Source organism: Oncorhynchus mykiss, chromosome 5, assembly GCF_057628025.1.
Source record: "Oncorhynchus mykiss isolate SJ-2025 chromosome 5, ASM5762802v1, whole genome shotgun sequence".
In the NCBI taxonomy this organism is placed as follows: domain Eukaryota; kingdom Metazoa; phylum Chordata; class Actinopteri; order Salmoniformes; family Salmonidae; genus Oncorhynchus; species Oncorhynchus mykiss.
Window position 1 is genome coordinate 60,241,946 of NC_143026.1, and position 16,468 is coordinate 60,258,413.

The following is a 16,468-nucleotide window of genomic DNA, read 5'->3' on the forward strand; positions in this document are numbered from 1 at the left end:
CATCCGTTTTGTTACCAAAGCGCCTTATACCACCCAACACTGCGACCTGTATGCTCTAGTCGGCTGGCCCTCGCTAAATATTCGTCGCCAGACCCACTGGCTCCAGGTCATCTATAAGTCTTTGCTAGGTAAAGCTCTGCCTTATCTCAGCTCACTGGTCATGATAACAACACCCACCCGCAGCACGCGCTCCAGCAGATATATCTCACTGATCATCCCCAAAGCCAACACTTCCTTTGGCCGCCTTTCCTTCCAGTTCTCTGCTGCCAGTGACTGGAACGAATTGCAAAAATCGCTGAAGCTGGAGATTTCCCTCACTAACTTTAAACATCAACTATCTGAGCAGCTAACCGATCGCTGCAGCTGTAGATAGTCCATCTGTAAATAGCCCACCCAATCTACCTTCCTCATCCCCATATTGTTTTTATTTACTTTGCTGCTCTTTTGCACACCAGTATCACTACTTACACACCATCATCTGCTCATCTATCACTCCAGTGTTAATCTGCTAAATTGTAATTACTTTGCTACTATGGCCTATTTATTGCCTCACCTCCTCATGCCATTTGCACAAACTGTATATAGACTTTTTTTTTTCTATTGTGTTATTGACTGTACGCTTGTTTATTCCATGTGTAACTCTGTGTTGTTTTTTCTGTTGCACTGCTTTGCTTTATCTTGGCCAGGTCGCAGTTGTAAATGAGAACTTGTTCTCAACTAGCTTACCTGGTTAAATAAAGGTGAACAAAAAAATAGTACTGTATTTCACTCAACGTTGTGACTCGTGTAAACCTTCATCCTGAAAAAGATTACATCTGTCACGTGCATTTACAGATCGTTACTTTGACGCTTTCAACACGGGCGGGATCAATTTGATTAACATTTGAAGTGAACAAAGCTGTGTGCTCCTGAATTTTAGACCACGACTGCTGTGTTTAGAGGTACATAATGCAAGAGTCTTTGCAGTCGCTTGTGAATGTGCTCAAGTCCTACAGAGGAAGAGAGAAAGTGTTCACTCCCAAGTTGTTCACCCCAACACACTCCTCCCACATCAGCACAATGGACAATGAGAGCAGGTAAATAGAGAGAGATAATTGAAGACGTGAAGATCCTCTATCCAGACTTGTGGCCTGAAGAGCTGGACATTCAGTTTGGAGACAATGCAGTGAGACACCTGTGCGAGGTGTTCAGAGTAGATGGGATGGAGAGTGTTTGGGGATTCCAAAGCTACAAAGCTAAATGCAGGTCTCCTTGTCACCTCTGAAGGCAGTAGAAACCATTGCGATATCCACCAGTAAATGCAAGTGTAAATTCAGCAGCATAAATGACATCCTGACAGGCAAGCGAAATGCGCTCGCAGTCAGCCACCTATCCAATCTGCTTTTCCTCAAACGCAGCAGTCCACCAATGCAGCTGTTCAGCCCATCGCCATATGTGAAGGCATGGCTAAGTAAAGGAAGGAGACACGCCAACACAACTGACTGCCCTGCCGCTGCCAAAGAAGACACATACAGTTGAAGTCAGTTTACATACACCTTAGCCAAATTTAAACTCAGTTTTTCACAATTCCTGACATTTAATCCTAGTAAAAATTCCCTGTCTTAGATCAGTTAGGATCACCACTTTATTTTAAGAATGTGAAATGTCCGAATAATAACAGAGAGAATTATTTCTTTCAGCTTTTATTTCTTTCATCACATTCCCAGTGAGTCAGAAGTTTACATACACTCAATTAGTATTAGGTAGCATTGCCTTTAAATTGTTTAACTTGGGTCAAACGTTTCAGGTAGCCTTCCACAAGCTTCCCACAATAAGTTGGGTGAATTTTGGCCCATTCCTCCTTATAGAGCTGGTGTAACTGAGTCAGGTTTGTAGGCCTCCTTGCTCGCACACGCTTTTTCAGTTCTGCCCACAAATTGTCTATAGGATTGAGGTCAGGGCTTTGTGATGGCCACTCCAATAGCTTGACTTTGTTGTCCTTAAGCCATTTTGCCACAACTTTGGAAGTATGCTTGGAGTCATTGTCCAGTTGGAAGACCCATTTGCTTCAATATATCCACATAATTGTCCTTCCTCATGAAGCCATCTATTTTGTGAAGTGCACCAGTCCCTCCTGCAGCAAAGCACCCCCACAACATGATGCTGCCACCCCCGTGCTTCACGGTTGGGATGGGGTTATTCGGCTTGCAAGCCTCCCCTTTTTCCTCCAAACATAATGATGGTCATCATGGCCAAACAGTTCTATTTTTGTTTCATCAGACCAGAGGACATTTCTCCAAAAAGTAGGATCTTTGTCCCTATGTGCAGTTGCAAACCATAATCTGGCTTTTTTATGGCGGTTTTGGAGCAGTGGCTTCTTCCTTGCTGAGTGGCCTTTCAGGTTATATTGATATAGGACTCGTTTTACTGTGGATATAGATACTTTTGTACCTGTTTCCTCCAGCATCTTCACAAGGTCCTTTGCTGTTGTTCTGGGATTGATTTGCACTTTTCGCAGCAAAGTACATTCATCTCTAGGAGACAGAACATGTCTCCTTCCTGAGCGGTATGACGGCTGCGTGGTCCCATGATGTTTATACTTGCATTCTATTGTTTGTACAGATGAACGTGGTACCTTCAGGGGTTTGGAAATTGCTCCCAAGGATGAACCAGAATTGTGGAGGTGTACAATTGAAATACATCCACAGGTACAACTCCAATTGACTCAAATTATGTAAATCATGTAAATTAGCCTATCAGAAGCATCTAAAGCCATGACTTCATTATCTGGAATTTTCCAAGTTGTTTAAAGGCACAGTCAACTTAATGTATGTTAACTTCTGACCTAGTGGCATTGTGATAAAGTGAATTGTAAGTGAAATAATCTGTCTGTAAACAATTGTTGGAAAAATGACTTGTCATGTACAAAGTAGATGTCCTAACCGACTTGCCAAAACTATAGTTTCTTAACAAGAAATTTTGGGAGTGGTTGAAAAACAAGTGTTAATGACTCCAACCTAAGTGTATGTAAACTTCCGACTTCAACTGAACATAGCACAAGACAATGTGGAGCTTTTTTTGTTGATATGGTGAATAAGGCAAAATAGTGTGATAATAGTTCGTTTTTTATCTAAAAGATTTGAAAATGATCTGCTAATAGGTCTACGTTTTAATCAATCGTTTGTTTGTCGTCAGGATTGGAGAGAGGCGGAGGACAGCCTCCTTTACTCACCGGTCCTCGCAGACGTTTCAGCACCATGGCCACCTCCTCCAAAGACGCAGGTTAAAATGCTTGGTACATCAGCACTTGGACAGCGACTTGTTTAACGCTATCAATGTTATGTCAGTACTGGCACGCAGGATTCTTCCGTTAACTTGGCATAATCTGTTTATAAAGGTTGTAGACACTCGTGTACAGTGGTTCTGATATGCTCATGTTTGTAGGCCTACGAAAATGGATGGTAAACATTTTGTCACGTCTGCCACTAGTACATCACGAATGCATTGTCATTCACATTGCAAAGCATAACATACCCATATCGTGCCAGTGTCAACATTGGAAAAACACTAGTTTACTGTACATTACAGTGAACTTTGAGCTAACATAATTCAAGTTTAACACAGTCAACATGGATGGTGAACATTTTCTCACATCTGCCAGTATCAGATCACTAATCCATAGTCATTAACATTGCAAAGCATGACATGCCACTATTAGGCCAGGTAAAAGATATGAAAAATACTATTTTACTGTATATAACAACTTTTAGCCAACATAATCCAATTTTAACACAATAAAAATGGATAGTAAACATTTTCTAGTTTACAAAGATGAGTAAGATAATATTGAATAAAATATAGCATGGCAATTAACAACCCTCCTAAAGCAGTGATGGAAAAGAGCCAGTGGGACCTGAAGCACATTCGTCTTCCAATGCAATCCAATGCAATCCAAGTCAGGTCGTCAAATGTATGTCCTGCTAGAGCTGTCCCGGTCAACTGTAAGGGCTGTTATTGTGAAGTGGAAACGTCTAGGAGCAGCAACGTCTAGGAGCAGCAACAACTCAGCCGCAAAGGTGTGGGCCTCACAAGCGCACAGAGCGGAACCGCCAAGTAATGAAGCGCGTAACATGTAAAAAATAATCTGTCCTCAGTTGCAACACTCATTATCAAACTCCAAACTGATTCTGGAAGCAATGTCAGCACAAGAACTGTTATGAAATGTGTTTCCATGGCCGAGCAGCCGCACACAAGCCTAAGACCACCATGTACAATGCTGAGTGTCGGCTGGAGTGCTGTAAAGCTCGCCCCCATGGACTCTGGAGCAGTGGAAACAAGCTTCACAAATCTGGCAGTCCGACGGATGGATTAGGGTTTTGTGGATGCCAGGAAAACGCTATCTGCCCCAATGCATGGTGCCAACTGTAAAGTTTGGCGGAGGAGGAATAATGGTCTGGGGCTGTTTTTCATTGTTCGGGCTAGGCCCTTTAGTTCCAGTGAAGTGAAATCTTAACGCTACATCATACAATGACATTCTAGACAATTCTGTGCTTCCAACTTTGTGGCAACAGTTTGGAGAAGGCTCTTTCCTGTTTCAGCATGAAAATGCCCCATGCACAAAGTGAGGTCCATACAGTTGTGGAACAACTTGACTGGCCTGCACAGAGCCCTGTCTTCAACCCCATCAAATCCTTCCCAGAAGAGTGGAGGCTGTTATAGCAGCAACATGGGGACCAACTGGGGCGGCAGGGTAGCCTAGTGGTTAGAGCATTGGGCTAGTAACCGGAAGGTTGCAAATTCAAATCCCCGAGCTGACAAGGTACAAATCTGTCGTTCTGCCCCTGAACAGGCAGTTAACCCACTGTTCCTAGGCCGTCATTTAAAATAAGAATGTGTTCTTAACTGACTTGCCTGGTTAAATAAAGGTAAAATAAATAAATAAAAAACTCCATATTAATGCCGATGATTTTGGAATGAGATGTTCGAGGAGCAGGTGTCCACATACTTTTGGTCATGTAGTGTACCAGGAAACACACACTGCTCTTCTGAGAGAACACAAGGACTCAACAAGACACGTAGAGTATGTATTGTATTTTGCATATAAGGTACGTAGATGAAACCACACTGTGATGTATTTCTAAATTAAGCAATTTATTTGGTTAATTTTAAGATTTATTCGTTTTTTGTTCTTTCAAAACAATAACAAACCTACTTTTAGTTGACTTAACTGTGTTTCAAGTTTTTATATTGTAATTACCATGCCAGGCTATTTTGGTTGATAGCGTATGCTGATTTGTGTTACCTTTAGGGCTGCAATCCCGTTAATGGGATCTATATGACAACAGCCAGTGAAAGTGCAGGGTGCCAAATTCAAAACAACAGAAATCTCATAATTAAAATTCCTCAAGCATACAAGTATCTTATACCATTTTATAGGTAATCTTGTTTTTAATCCCACCAAAGTGTCCGATTTCAAATAGGCTTTACAGCGAAAGCACCACAAATGATTATGTTAGGTCAGAGCCAAGCCACAGAAAACACAGCCATTTTTCCAGCCAAAGAGAGGAGTCACAAAAAGCACAAATAGAGATAAAATGAATCACTAACCTTTGATGATCTTCATCAGATGACACTCATAGGACTTCATGTTACACAATACATGTATGTTTTGTTCGGTAAACATTTCAGTATACATTGAGTGCGTTATGTTCAGTAGTTCCAAAAACATCCGGTGAATTTGCAGAGAGCCACATCAATTTACAGAAATACTCATCATAAATGTTGATGAAAATACAAGTGTTATACATGGAATTAAAGATATACTTCTCCTTAATGCAACCCCTGTGTCAGATTTCAAAAAAGCATTATGGAAAAAGCAAACCATGCTATAATCTGAGAACAGCGCTCAGAGAACAAATACATATATCCGCCATGTTAGAGTCAACAGAAGTCAGAAATACTGTAACATTATAAATATTCACTTACCTTTGATGATCTTCATCAGAATGCACTCCCAGGAATCCCAGGTCCACAATATATGTTTCATTTGTTCGGTAATAGCTACTTTTGTTAGTGCGTTTGGTAAACAAATCAAAACTCACGAAGCGCGTTCACTAGTTGCAGACGAAATGTCAAAATGTTCCGTTACAGACCGTAGAAACCTGTCAAACGATGTATGGAATCAATCTTTAGGATGTTTTTAACATAAAGCTTCAATAAATATTCCAACCGGAGAATTCCGGTTGGAATAGGGAGATACCCCTCTTGTGAAATGCGCGTGACCAGTGCGTGACTGCTGCCAGACCTCTGACTCAATCCACTCTCATTCAGCCCCACTTCACGGTAGAAGCCTCAAACAAGTTTCTAAAGACAGTCTAGTGGAAGCCTTAGGAAGTGCAAGATGACCAATATCCCACTGTAACTTCAATAGGGACTGAGTTGAAAATCGACCAACCTCAGATTTCCCACCAGGAGTTGTATTTTTTTCTCAGGTTTTTGCCTGCCATATGAGTCCTGTTATACTCACAGACATCATTCAAACAGTTTTAGAAACGTCAGAGTGTTTTCTATACAATACTAATAATAATATGCATATATTAGCAACTGGGACTGAGGAGCAGGCAGTTTACTCTGGGCACCTCTGGCACCTTTTCATCCAAGCTATTCAATACTGCCCCATGCAGTCATATTAAGTAAGAAAAAATACGTTTTTGAAATGTGTTTTTATGGCACACATAGGGACCAAAGATACCAGTAAAACAACATGCAAAGGCAACAGGGTATCGGAACTTCGTTGTCGATCAAATGCATCCCTTCATGGTATATTCTTGCTGGAACCATTAATTATGAATCCTACCCTAGCCTTGTGGTATAAAGTAATATCCAGCGGAACAAACCCATCGGCATATAGATACATTGCTGCAATAAAGGGACGCACCTGATTGGCAATGACGTTCAGATATTATGTGGCATTCAAACGTTTATCTACCAGTATCAATGGGCATCATGTCTGAAACTAAAACACCCTACAACATCAAACTGCCACGCAATAAGTATCCCAGCTTTCACCAGGTCAGTCTATTTCATGGAATTGGAGGTCTACCAGATAAAGGTGCCACTCATTTATTCCTTTTTTTTTAACTCCAGCCACACAGGGTGCAATTGGAGAAATAGAAACAGCGCCAACAAAATGTTTTATTATCTTACTTAAAAGTTCACTGTAATATAGAATAACCAATTATATTAACCAATATTTTAAGTTGGCATCGTATGGTTTGAAATGGTCATTACATGGATGAATTTTCTACTAAAAAAACATCAAGCTTACTTCGATCTTGCTGTGAAGGTGTGTGTGTGTGTGTGTGTGCTTTGACAATTTAACATTTCATAAACAGCACCACCCTTAGGCTACTGCAGCCTCTGCAGCCTAATTTTACCCGCGATATCAAAGTTATTTTTAGTCACGAAAAGGAAATAAAATGTTTGGTAGAATTTGGAATATGGAAGATTTAATAGGTGCGCTTCAAACTGTTTTCTTTGAATGATTTGTAGCTATCGTCTCTGTCTCTGCATGACAGTGCATCCTACACTGTTCCCCCTACCAGAAAACACGCGGTACCGTAAAGTGGTGTGTATTCGCGCAATAAATTCAGGCGGAAACTGAAGAGCGGATGAGTTGTGTAGACCGCGTTTTGCGAGTGTCGGCTTGACAGCAGTGAAACAACGACATCGTTTTATGTATCATAAACACGATATGAGCGTCCAGCAAATATACTTATCAAAATTCTGTTACATTTGTAGCTATTACTATTAGCTGACTTGCATTGCTGACTTCTCTGTTTTGGTGCTGAGTTCCCAAACAAGTAAACTTCATCCGTGACAGTTAAATTCAAGCAGTTGTCAGTCCTCGGATCCAGAATTTAACCGGGTGAGCATCTGGATCATGTCAGATTTATGTTGGTAATGCCAATATTGTCCTCAATGTCTCGTAATTGTCAAACCAGCAGGGAGATAGCTTATTTAGTGACGCGTCTTGACTGTAAATTAGCCGAGTAGCCGAAGGTAGCTAAATTAGATAGCTAGCAAATTAGCGGGTGATCCAAACTGCAATGACAATCCAGCTACTGTAATTTCTCTAGCAGCACTGCCAGCATATAATGTATTTTCTCTGTAATTATTTTCAGAAGATTGGAGTCTTGTATTTTTTTGTAAGTGAGTAGCTCACCATGATCATAATCACTTATGCAATTTTTATATTGGTAATAGCTCTTTTACTGGTCATTTTGTTACAGATGGATCAAATGTTATTAATAGCCTAATACAAATAAACCATACCATATTGTCATAGGCTGAATGCACAAAGGGTACTTTCTATATTGGTGACACGCATGACAATGACATGTACTTTGAGCCTGAGGCAATAGCACTGCTATCTTGATGGACATAGGTCAATGAAGAGACTAAAAAAAGAGTGGTTGCTCTCATTATTCCCCTGCACAAGAAGTGGTGAATGCAAAAACGGTCTACTTTCACAGTGAAAAAATACAAAATACCAACTTCCGACAGATACCCCTATAAATTGCATAAACACCCTACTAGGCATTGAAAGGGGCTTGTATGTGCTGCCTATGATCCGTGCTCTTATCCACAAAATGGAGGCAGGTAATTGCTCTGCTGGAAACCAGGAGAAACAAACCGTTTCCTCACCTTCAGCTCAACAGGAGAACACTGCTTGTGGTGGACCTGCTGTAGATGAGCCAGACAGCCAAAGCCAGTTCTCTAGAGCTGCTTCTTACCCTGAATCAGAAGACCTGGACTCCTTTAACCTAATAGAGCCCCCTCCTCTGGACTGGAGGTCAGACGACTCTAGTGAAGCAGGTTCAGTGGAAGAGATGGACGACCCTAGCTTCCCTCCCTCCTTGGTCCCTGTGGACAGTTTAGAGGACGGATTAAGTGAGTCCCTACCTCCCTTGTACACCAGTGACACTGCAGCTTCTTCTCTGGTAGTTAGCCAGGAGGAGCTAATCGACTATGCTCCTGAGGATAACACCCCAACCAAACAGGTTCTGGATCCTAGCAAAGAGGGAGGAGAGGTGGGGGATGCGATGGAGGAGAAGGTTGAGATCAGGAGAACAGGTGACAAAGACCACACGCGGATCCACCACCTGCTAAACCGACTCCAGGTCATTGGAGAAAGCCCTCTCCCCAGGGACTCAACCTCTGACCCTACACCACCACCATCAGAATTCTCTGAGCCCTCTGAATTTGAGCCTCCATGCCAATCTCTGTTGATGGACATCAGCCCATTGCTACCAGACCCAGAGCATAAACCGAAACAGGCCTCGGAGATGCTTTTCTCAGAGAGTAACCAGAGAGACCTATTAGGGCTGTTGGAGTGTACAGAGATAGGGGCTGCCCAGCCCAGTTCCTCTGACATCAAGGTTCCTCCTTACATGGCCCGGAGAGGGGAGATGGACGCGGTGGTGTCGGTCTCCTACAACCAGGAGGATGGCGAAAGGTTCTGGGAACACTTTGGGAACGGCTGGCGGCTGCGCCACAGGGATGACTCCGTGGAGTCTTTCCCGGAGGACGAGGTCCCAGAGCCCGTATGGATGAAGTTAGGGGAGGAGGCTCCAGAGGTAGACTCTGCAGAGAACAGTCAGCGGGTAAGTTTGACATGCTAAAATATGGTTATCAATGATGAATGGTGGTGTTATTAGTGTATATTACTTTGCTGATGATTGGTTCAAATGAGCTGTGTCTTTCACTTTGTTCAGTAATCACTAACCTCTTAATTTACAGGGCTCAGAGGACCGCCCAGCCTATAAAGACGGTAATCTTAATTTAGGCTGTATGTAAAACTTCTATGCTTCTCTCATTAGACTCTCTTAAATAATAATAGTAATGCATTTCTGTCAGTGCCTGGCCCCTGTGATCCAAATGACCTCCTGGATGGGGTCATATTTGGGGCCAAGTACCTGGGCTCCACCCAGCTCAAGTCTGACAAGAACCCCTCCACCAACGCTCGAATGAAACAGGCCCAGGAGGCTGTGGACAGGATCAAAGTGAGTTTTCATTTTACATTGTAGTCATTTAGCAGACGCTGTTATCCAGAGCGACGTACAGTAAGTGCATTAATCTTAAGGTAGCTAGGTAAGAAAAATCACATATCACAGTGGTTTGCGGACCGCTGGGGTAAGAGTACGCTGTGACAGAACCATTTGCGGGTTATATTTCTTGCTATGGGGTGTTGCTATGATCATAGTAAGTAAACATTTTCCTCAATAAAGCAAAGTCAATGATAGTATGAAAAGATAAATGCAAGTGTTAGTGCAGGAAAGGCAAGTGCAATGGTAAGGTGTTTGTTCTTCTTTGGGGGGGACTGTGAGATTATTTAAGATTCTGTTTGAAGAGGTAGGTTTTCACACGTTACTGGGAGTGTACTGACATTAGAGGGAAGCTGGTTCCTTCCTTAGGATGCCAGGACAGAGAAGAGCTTCGACTGGGATGAGTGTGAAACTGGCCTCATAAGGATGGGAGGGCCAATAGACCAGAGGTGGCAGAATGGCTCAGACCATTCTGCTAAGAATGGGTGATCTGTTTTAAAAAGTATCATCAAAAGGTTTGCTCTTGTCTTCCTCCAGGCCCCAGAAGGGGAGTCTCAGCCTATGACCGAGGTGGATCTCTTCATCTCCACTCAGCGCATCAAAATCCTCAGCGCAGACACACAGGTAGGCAACTGCTGCCACTGACACAATCAGCCGAGCATGACGTGGTTTGGATGGATGACAAAGTAGTTGAAGGTCATTCCTTGAATAGCAGTGTCTCTAATTTGAGTCAAACTCGTCCTGTTACAGTTGAATAGTAAAGAGAATCAAAGTGGGTCAGTTTGTCAGCTTGCTCCCTTCTGCATGGCTGACTGCGTCTAGATATATAGTGGGTGCTGTTAGGCTGTGTTCAGAGGCAGCCCAATTCTAGTATTTTTTTTCTACTAATTGGTATTTTGACCAATTACATCAGATATTTTCATATCAGATCTTTTTCAGAGCTGATCTAATTGGACAAAATACCAATTAGTGAAAGAAATATCAGAATTGGGCTGCCTGTGTAAATGCAGCCTTAGACTAACCTAGCCCTCTTCGTTGTTAGACCTAGTGAGAATGGGTACATCATGGATTTTTTCACATTCTTTTACCAAAAATCATTGCCTCGGTAACATTAACGTGTTAGTTAACTTACATGAAGGTGTTAGTGAACAGTTAGTACATGTTTCCTCCACACATTCATCCCTTCTGTTCCACCTACAGGAGGCCATGATGGACCATCCTCTCCAGATGATCTCCTACATCGCAGACATCGGCAGCATCGTGGTTCTGATGGCCCGCAAGAAGCCGGCCGGGGGGCGTAAGGGCCAGGAGGGGAACCCTGCTGGGGTCAACTCCCCCGGGCCACAGAAAAAGTGCTGCATGCTCTGCCATGTGTTCAACTCTGACGAGGTGAGTCATTCAATCAGAAACCATACAGCATTTGTATGTCCAATTGGTTTTCTGTGGGGATTTTTTTGTTTAAAAATAATCAGATTAGGTTGCACTGGTTAGAAGAAGAAAAACTAATATTTATATATATGTTTTATTCCCAGTGCCAGTCTTTTTCTACAGTACTTGAGCCATCAGTACTTGCCATGCAACTAGGTAACGGAGCTTTGTTGAACACAAAAACAAACAGGCTGGCACCCAGGTTACTTTTCCATGCCAGGAGTTGTTAAACAAGAGGAAATTAGCAGTTCCTTAGTGTTATGGTTAGGTTAGAGTTTGGGATAGATTATGGTTAGGTTTAATATTAGGATTGAGGTAAACCAATGGGTCATATCTTGATGGTTAGCCACAGCCTATTTTGACAACTTGAAACGCTCTGTAAGATTGTGAGGAGGAACAGGATTGCCATATTGTTATATGACAAGGATTATCGTACTCTTACCTGCCAGGCTGGGACACGTTTGAACATGCCCACTGACTCACTGTGTCTCTCCTGCATGCAGGCCCAGGTGATCGCTCAGGCGATTGGCCAGGCCTTCGGTGTGGCCTACCAGCAGTTCCTCCATGCCAACGACATCAAGGCCAGTGAGCTGAGGCCCAGCGAGTACAGTGACTACCTGGGGACACAGGAGCACTATAACGGAGACCTGGTACACTTCTCGGATTCAGATAACATCAGAGAGGTACAGAAACCCGTCAGTATTTCAGCACCATGTTGTTATTACCAGACAGCGTTTCCATTTGAGTGTCGGCCTATAAACGCAGTATTCCTCCTACCTTTAGCCTAGATAAGCATTTGTTTTTACTCTTGATCTAATTGACTCATGTTCGCGTATCGAACGCAGTCAGTGGCGATTTAACCATCAACCAGGAGCCTATGAAATCTGTTTTATGTTAACATTTGGTTGTGCATGGAGTTAAATGTTGGCCTTCATAAACTAAATAGATATTTGCTGGTTGTACACTATGCAACAAACACTTCCTATCTCACTCAAGACAGTATTGAAACAGATCCATACATTTCATGATGTGTCTTAAGTGGAATGTACATCAACGTTGTGTTCAGTTGGGGAAAAAACATTTTGAAATGGAGTGAGTTAATACCTGAACTTTTCCAATAAGAACATTGTTTTTTTTGTTTGCAATTGCAAAACGTTTTGCTACAGCGTTTCCCTACTGAACACCAGCCATGAAATCCCCCCTTTCTCTTAAACCATCTCCATACTGTCTGTGTCCAGGTGTCCATCTCCAAGGCTCCCAGGGAGATAGTGGGGGTGGCTGTGGTGGAGTCGGGCTGGGGCTCCATCCTGCCCACGGTGATGGTGGCCAACCTGCTCCACGGTGGTCCTGCAGAACGCTGCGGGGCCCTCAGCATAGGAGACCGCATCATGTCAGTCAATGGCACTAGCCTGGTGGGCCTCCCCATAGCCACCTGCCAGAGTATAATACGGGTAAGAGGGGGACTGTGTCTGTGCCTGTTTCATTCTTTCCTGTGAGCTGTCTTGGCTGTGTCTATTGTATAGTTCCTAGAATGTACACTAGATGGTGCTGTATTGCTGAAGTCATAGAGACGGATGCGTGTGATATGTGGAGAGGAAGAAGAATTGGTGGTTTGTTTGCTTTCCAGCTATTATTTCGGCATGAGTTTGGACCTGGTGGCAGGTTGTTGCATTTTGTCACCTAATGTTGTTATGTTAAATGTATTCCATGCACACACAATACTCCTCTCATTCTGTGAATGTCATTCATTATCTAAGAAGCACAGAATGCATAGGGATAGTGAACAGTTAGTGAACAGGTACTTTAAGGTGACAGAGACATTTATCTTTGCAGACATTTACTATACGTTGGCAGACATCTTTCTAGTATTTGTATTATGTATTTTCCACTTTTGTTTTTGTGAAAGGATTTAAAAAACCAAGCAGAGGTGAAGCTCAGTATCGTTCACTGCCCTCCCGTCACCATGGCAATTATCAAGCGACCGGACCCAAAATTTCAGTTGGGCTTCAGTGTAGAGGACGGGATTGTAAGTGACAGTTGCTTTATTATTTTACTCTACGAACTTGTATGAATACAACTGCCAGACAGAATCCCCCAACAGGATCCAACATTCATGTTTTATTTATGTTTTTATTATTATTATTATTATTATTATTATTTTGCTAAGGCCCAGTCCAATCAATAGTGAGTAGTATTAATTTGAGGTTCTTTTCATTTATCACAGTGAACATGGTCTGGAATAAAGATAAAAGTGAATCTTCAATTAACAGCATTTTAGACTGAATAGTAGATGTGCGGCATCCACTTTAGGAACTCTATAGTAGTCAAGCTAAAATTGTCAATTGTCCACTTTCACTCTCTCACTTATCTTTTAATCTGTATTTTCTATCTTTCTCATCCTACTGTTGCCTTGAGCAGATCTGCAGTTTGATGCGTGGTGGGATCGCAGAGAAAGGGGGCATCCGGGTCGGACACCGCATCATTGAAATCAATGGGCAGAGTGTGGTAGCCACTCCTCACGAGAAGATCATCCACATTTTGACTGACGCAGTCGGGGAGGTGAGAGAGGAATTCAACACCAACTCCGATCAGAAGCACTAGATTTCACACTGACTTTCATTTCATAAATCTAACTTTCTCTGTATTGACAGAACATGACTCAATAAGTAAATGAATTGGTCAAAGAAATATTAGCATTGTCATTCATGGCTGTGTTCGTCTTTCTGAACAGATTCACTTGAAGACCATGCCAGCCTCTACATATCGCCTTCTAACGGGACAAGAAACTCCAGTATTTCTCTGAGAGAACGTAGGAGAGAATGCTGCCTGTGCTCTCAGAAGCAAACAAGGAAGAATACCATTTGGAAGCTATACACATGCACACACGCAGCCTCAAATTGGACTATGCAATTGGACTGTATCACCTGGCTATTGATACACCACTGAACATAATTTTTTTTTGTTTTTTTACCTTTATTTAACTAGGCATGTCAGTTAAGAACAAATTCTTATTTTCAATATTGGCCTAGGAACTGCCTGTTCAGGGGCAGAACGACAGATTTGTACTTTGTCAGCTCGGGGATATGAACTTGCAACCTTTCGGGTACTAGTCCAACGCTCTAACCACTAGGCTACCCCTACATAATGGGGTTATCCACCAACAGAATATTTTATGATGTATGTTAGAATATCAGGATGATACAGCAAATGTTTTCAAAGATAGAATTGTTAATACATCTCTTGTTTATATTTATGAAATGTTAAAGCAGATAACCTCACTTTTCCTACTGACGATCTCAGTTATCTTACTAACATACTAATTATCTTTCTGAACAGGAAAAGCATGAGTACCTGCAATTAATTACTTCCACCGCCATTCTTTAGTTGCCGATGTGCCTCAGCTCAGTGGAACTTGAATTCATGGAGAGGAGCCTAATTTAAGAAAGCTGGTCCGTATGTCTCGTCATTACGTGCTTCCCACCTCTAGACAATGTAATTGAGTAACATGCACATCAACAAGCGACTACTACATCAGTATTACATTGTTATTATGTATCTCCGAACAGTGTACTATTAATATGCTGAAAGATTTTACGTTGTGCATGCCATTCCCTATTGTTCCCATTTCAGTGCCTGGAAGAATTCAGAAGTTAGTTCTGTATTTTCAGAAATGAAGGTAACTGCCTTTAGTGTTAGAGATATACACTGAGTGTACAAAACCTTAAGGACACCTGCTCTTTCCATGACATAGATGAGTCCAGGTGAAAGCTATGATCCCTTATTGATGTCACTTGTTAAATCCATTTCAAATCAGTGTAGAAAGATGAAGGGGAGGAAACAGGTTAAATAAGGATTTTTAAGCCTCGAGACTATTGAGACATGGATTGCATATGTGTGCCATTCAGAGGGTGAATGGGCAAGAAAAAAGAGTTAAGGGGCTTTTGAACAGGGAAACGCTCAACAGCTTTTCCATGCGTATCAAGAATGGTCCTCCACGAAAGGACGCCCAGCCAATTTGACACCTTGTAGTCCATGCCTGACAAATTGCGGCTGTTCTGAGGGCAAACGGTGCTGCAACTCAATATTAGGAAGGTGCTCTTAATGTTTTTTACACTTAGTGTATATTTTTAATGACTGCAGTTGTGTACATAATTTCTGTGATGGGGATATGGCCCGGACACATTAGCCACCACAGGTGAGTACCAGGGTCATGTATTAAGGGCACACAATAGCGAATGTTTCAAAACGTTGTGCAACGGAATAAAATTGTCTTGATAATTATTTAATCACTCCAATATTGAAATTAGTTGTATACTGCAGTGCCACTAATTATTTTGCGAACACAAATCCTGTTGAATGTTGTGTGCATGCAATATATCATGCAGAATGTTTTCTATTTTTTAAAGGAAGGCATCTTCAAAAAAAACTAAGAAATGTGTAGGTACTTGTTATATGTTACATATTTTAGCCAATCAACATCGTCCAGGGGGCAGATGTTTTAATCTCCAATTACAACACCTGAAATGGAGAGTTTGAATTAACGAGTTACTTAAATTACTTATTTGGGACAGCTTCACTGATAAATAGGAATATTGTCATTGATTCAAAAAGGTGAGAATATTACTTTTTAGTCCAGCATGCCTCTCGGCTACATTAGCTAATTTAATCAGTAATACTGCGTAGGCTGTTTTTTTTTCCCTCACACACGTTAGCATCACTGGGACGAGAGGACTGTAGGTGCATGTTAAAATGTTTAATTGTATCGCTATGATAACATGTCATGTATTCTAATGTATCATATTAAGTATTTGTTTTCATAGTTTTATTGTATAACCATTTTAAATTGAGCTCCATAGTTGTATGGCTTGTGTAACAATTTTGCTGACTTGTTTGAACACTGGTATTATGATTTTTTAAATGTAATCTAGTTCCAGTTTGATTCATGAATACCTTAA

The 16,468-nt window shown here is 41.8% G+C and overlaps 1 protein-coding gene across 2 annotated transcripts; it reads left to right on the plus strand.

The window, feature by feature from the left end:
* Positions 1-7,581: 7,581 nt before the first annotated feature.
* Positions 7,582-15,794, plus strand: LOC110524162 (amyloid-beta A4 precursor protein-binding family A member 3-like). Of its 2 annotated transcripts, XM_036977966.2 has the most exons (11): positions 7,630-7,906; positions 8,271-9,644; positions 9,781-9,811; positions 9,898-10,043; positions 10,623-10,709; positions 11,286-11,474; positions 12,017-12,196; positions 12,752-12,964; positions 13,420-13,539; positions 13,932-14,072; positions 14,245-15,794. In XM_036977966.2, exons 2-11 carry the CDS (start codon positions 8,607-8,609, stop codon positions 14,314-14,316), a joined length of 2,217 nt encoding a protein of 738 aa, XP_036833861.2. In that variant the 5' UTR covers positions 7,630-7,906; positions 8,271-8,606; the 3' UTR covers positions 14,317-15,794. The 2 variants fall into 2 exon arrangements, with proteins under 2 accessions (XP_021459223.3, XP_036833861.2); XM_021603548.3 differs by having other exon boundaries at positions 7,582-9,644.
* Positions 15,795-16,468: the final 674 nt, after the last annotated feature.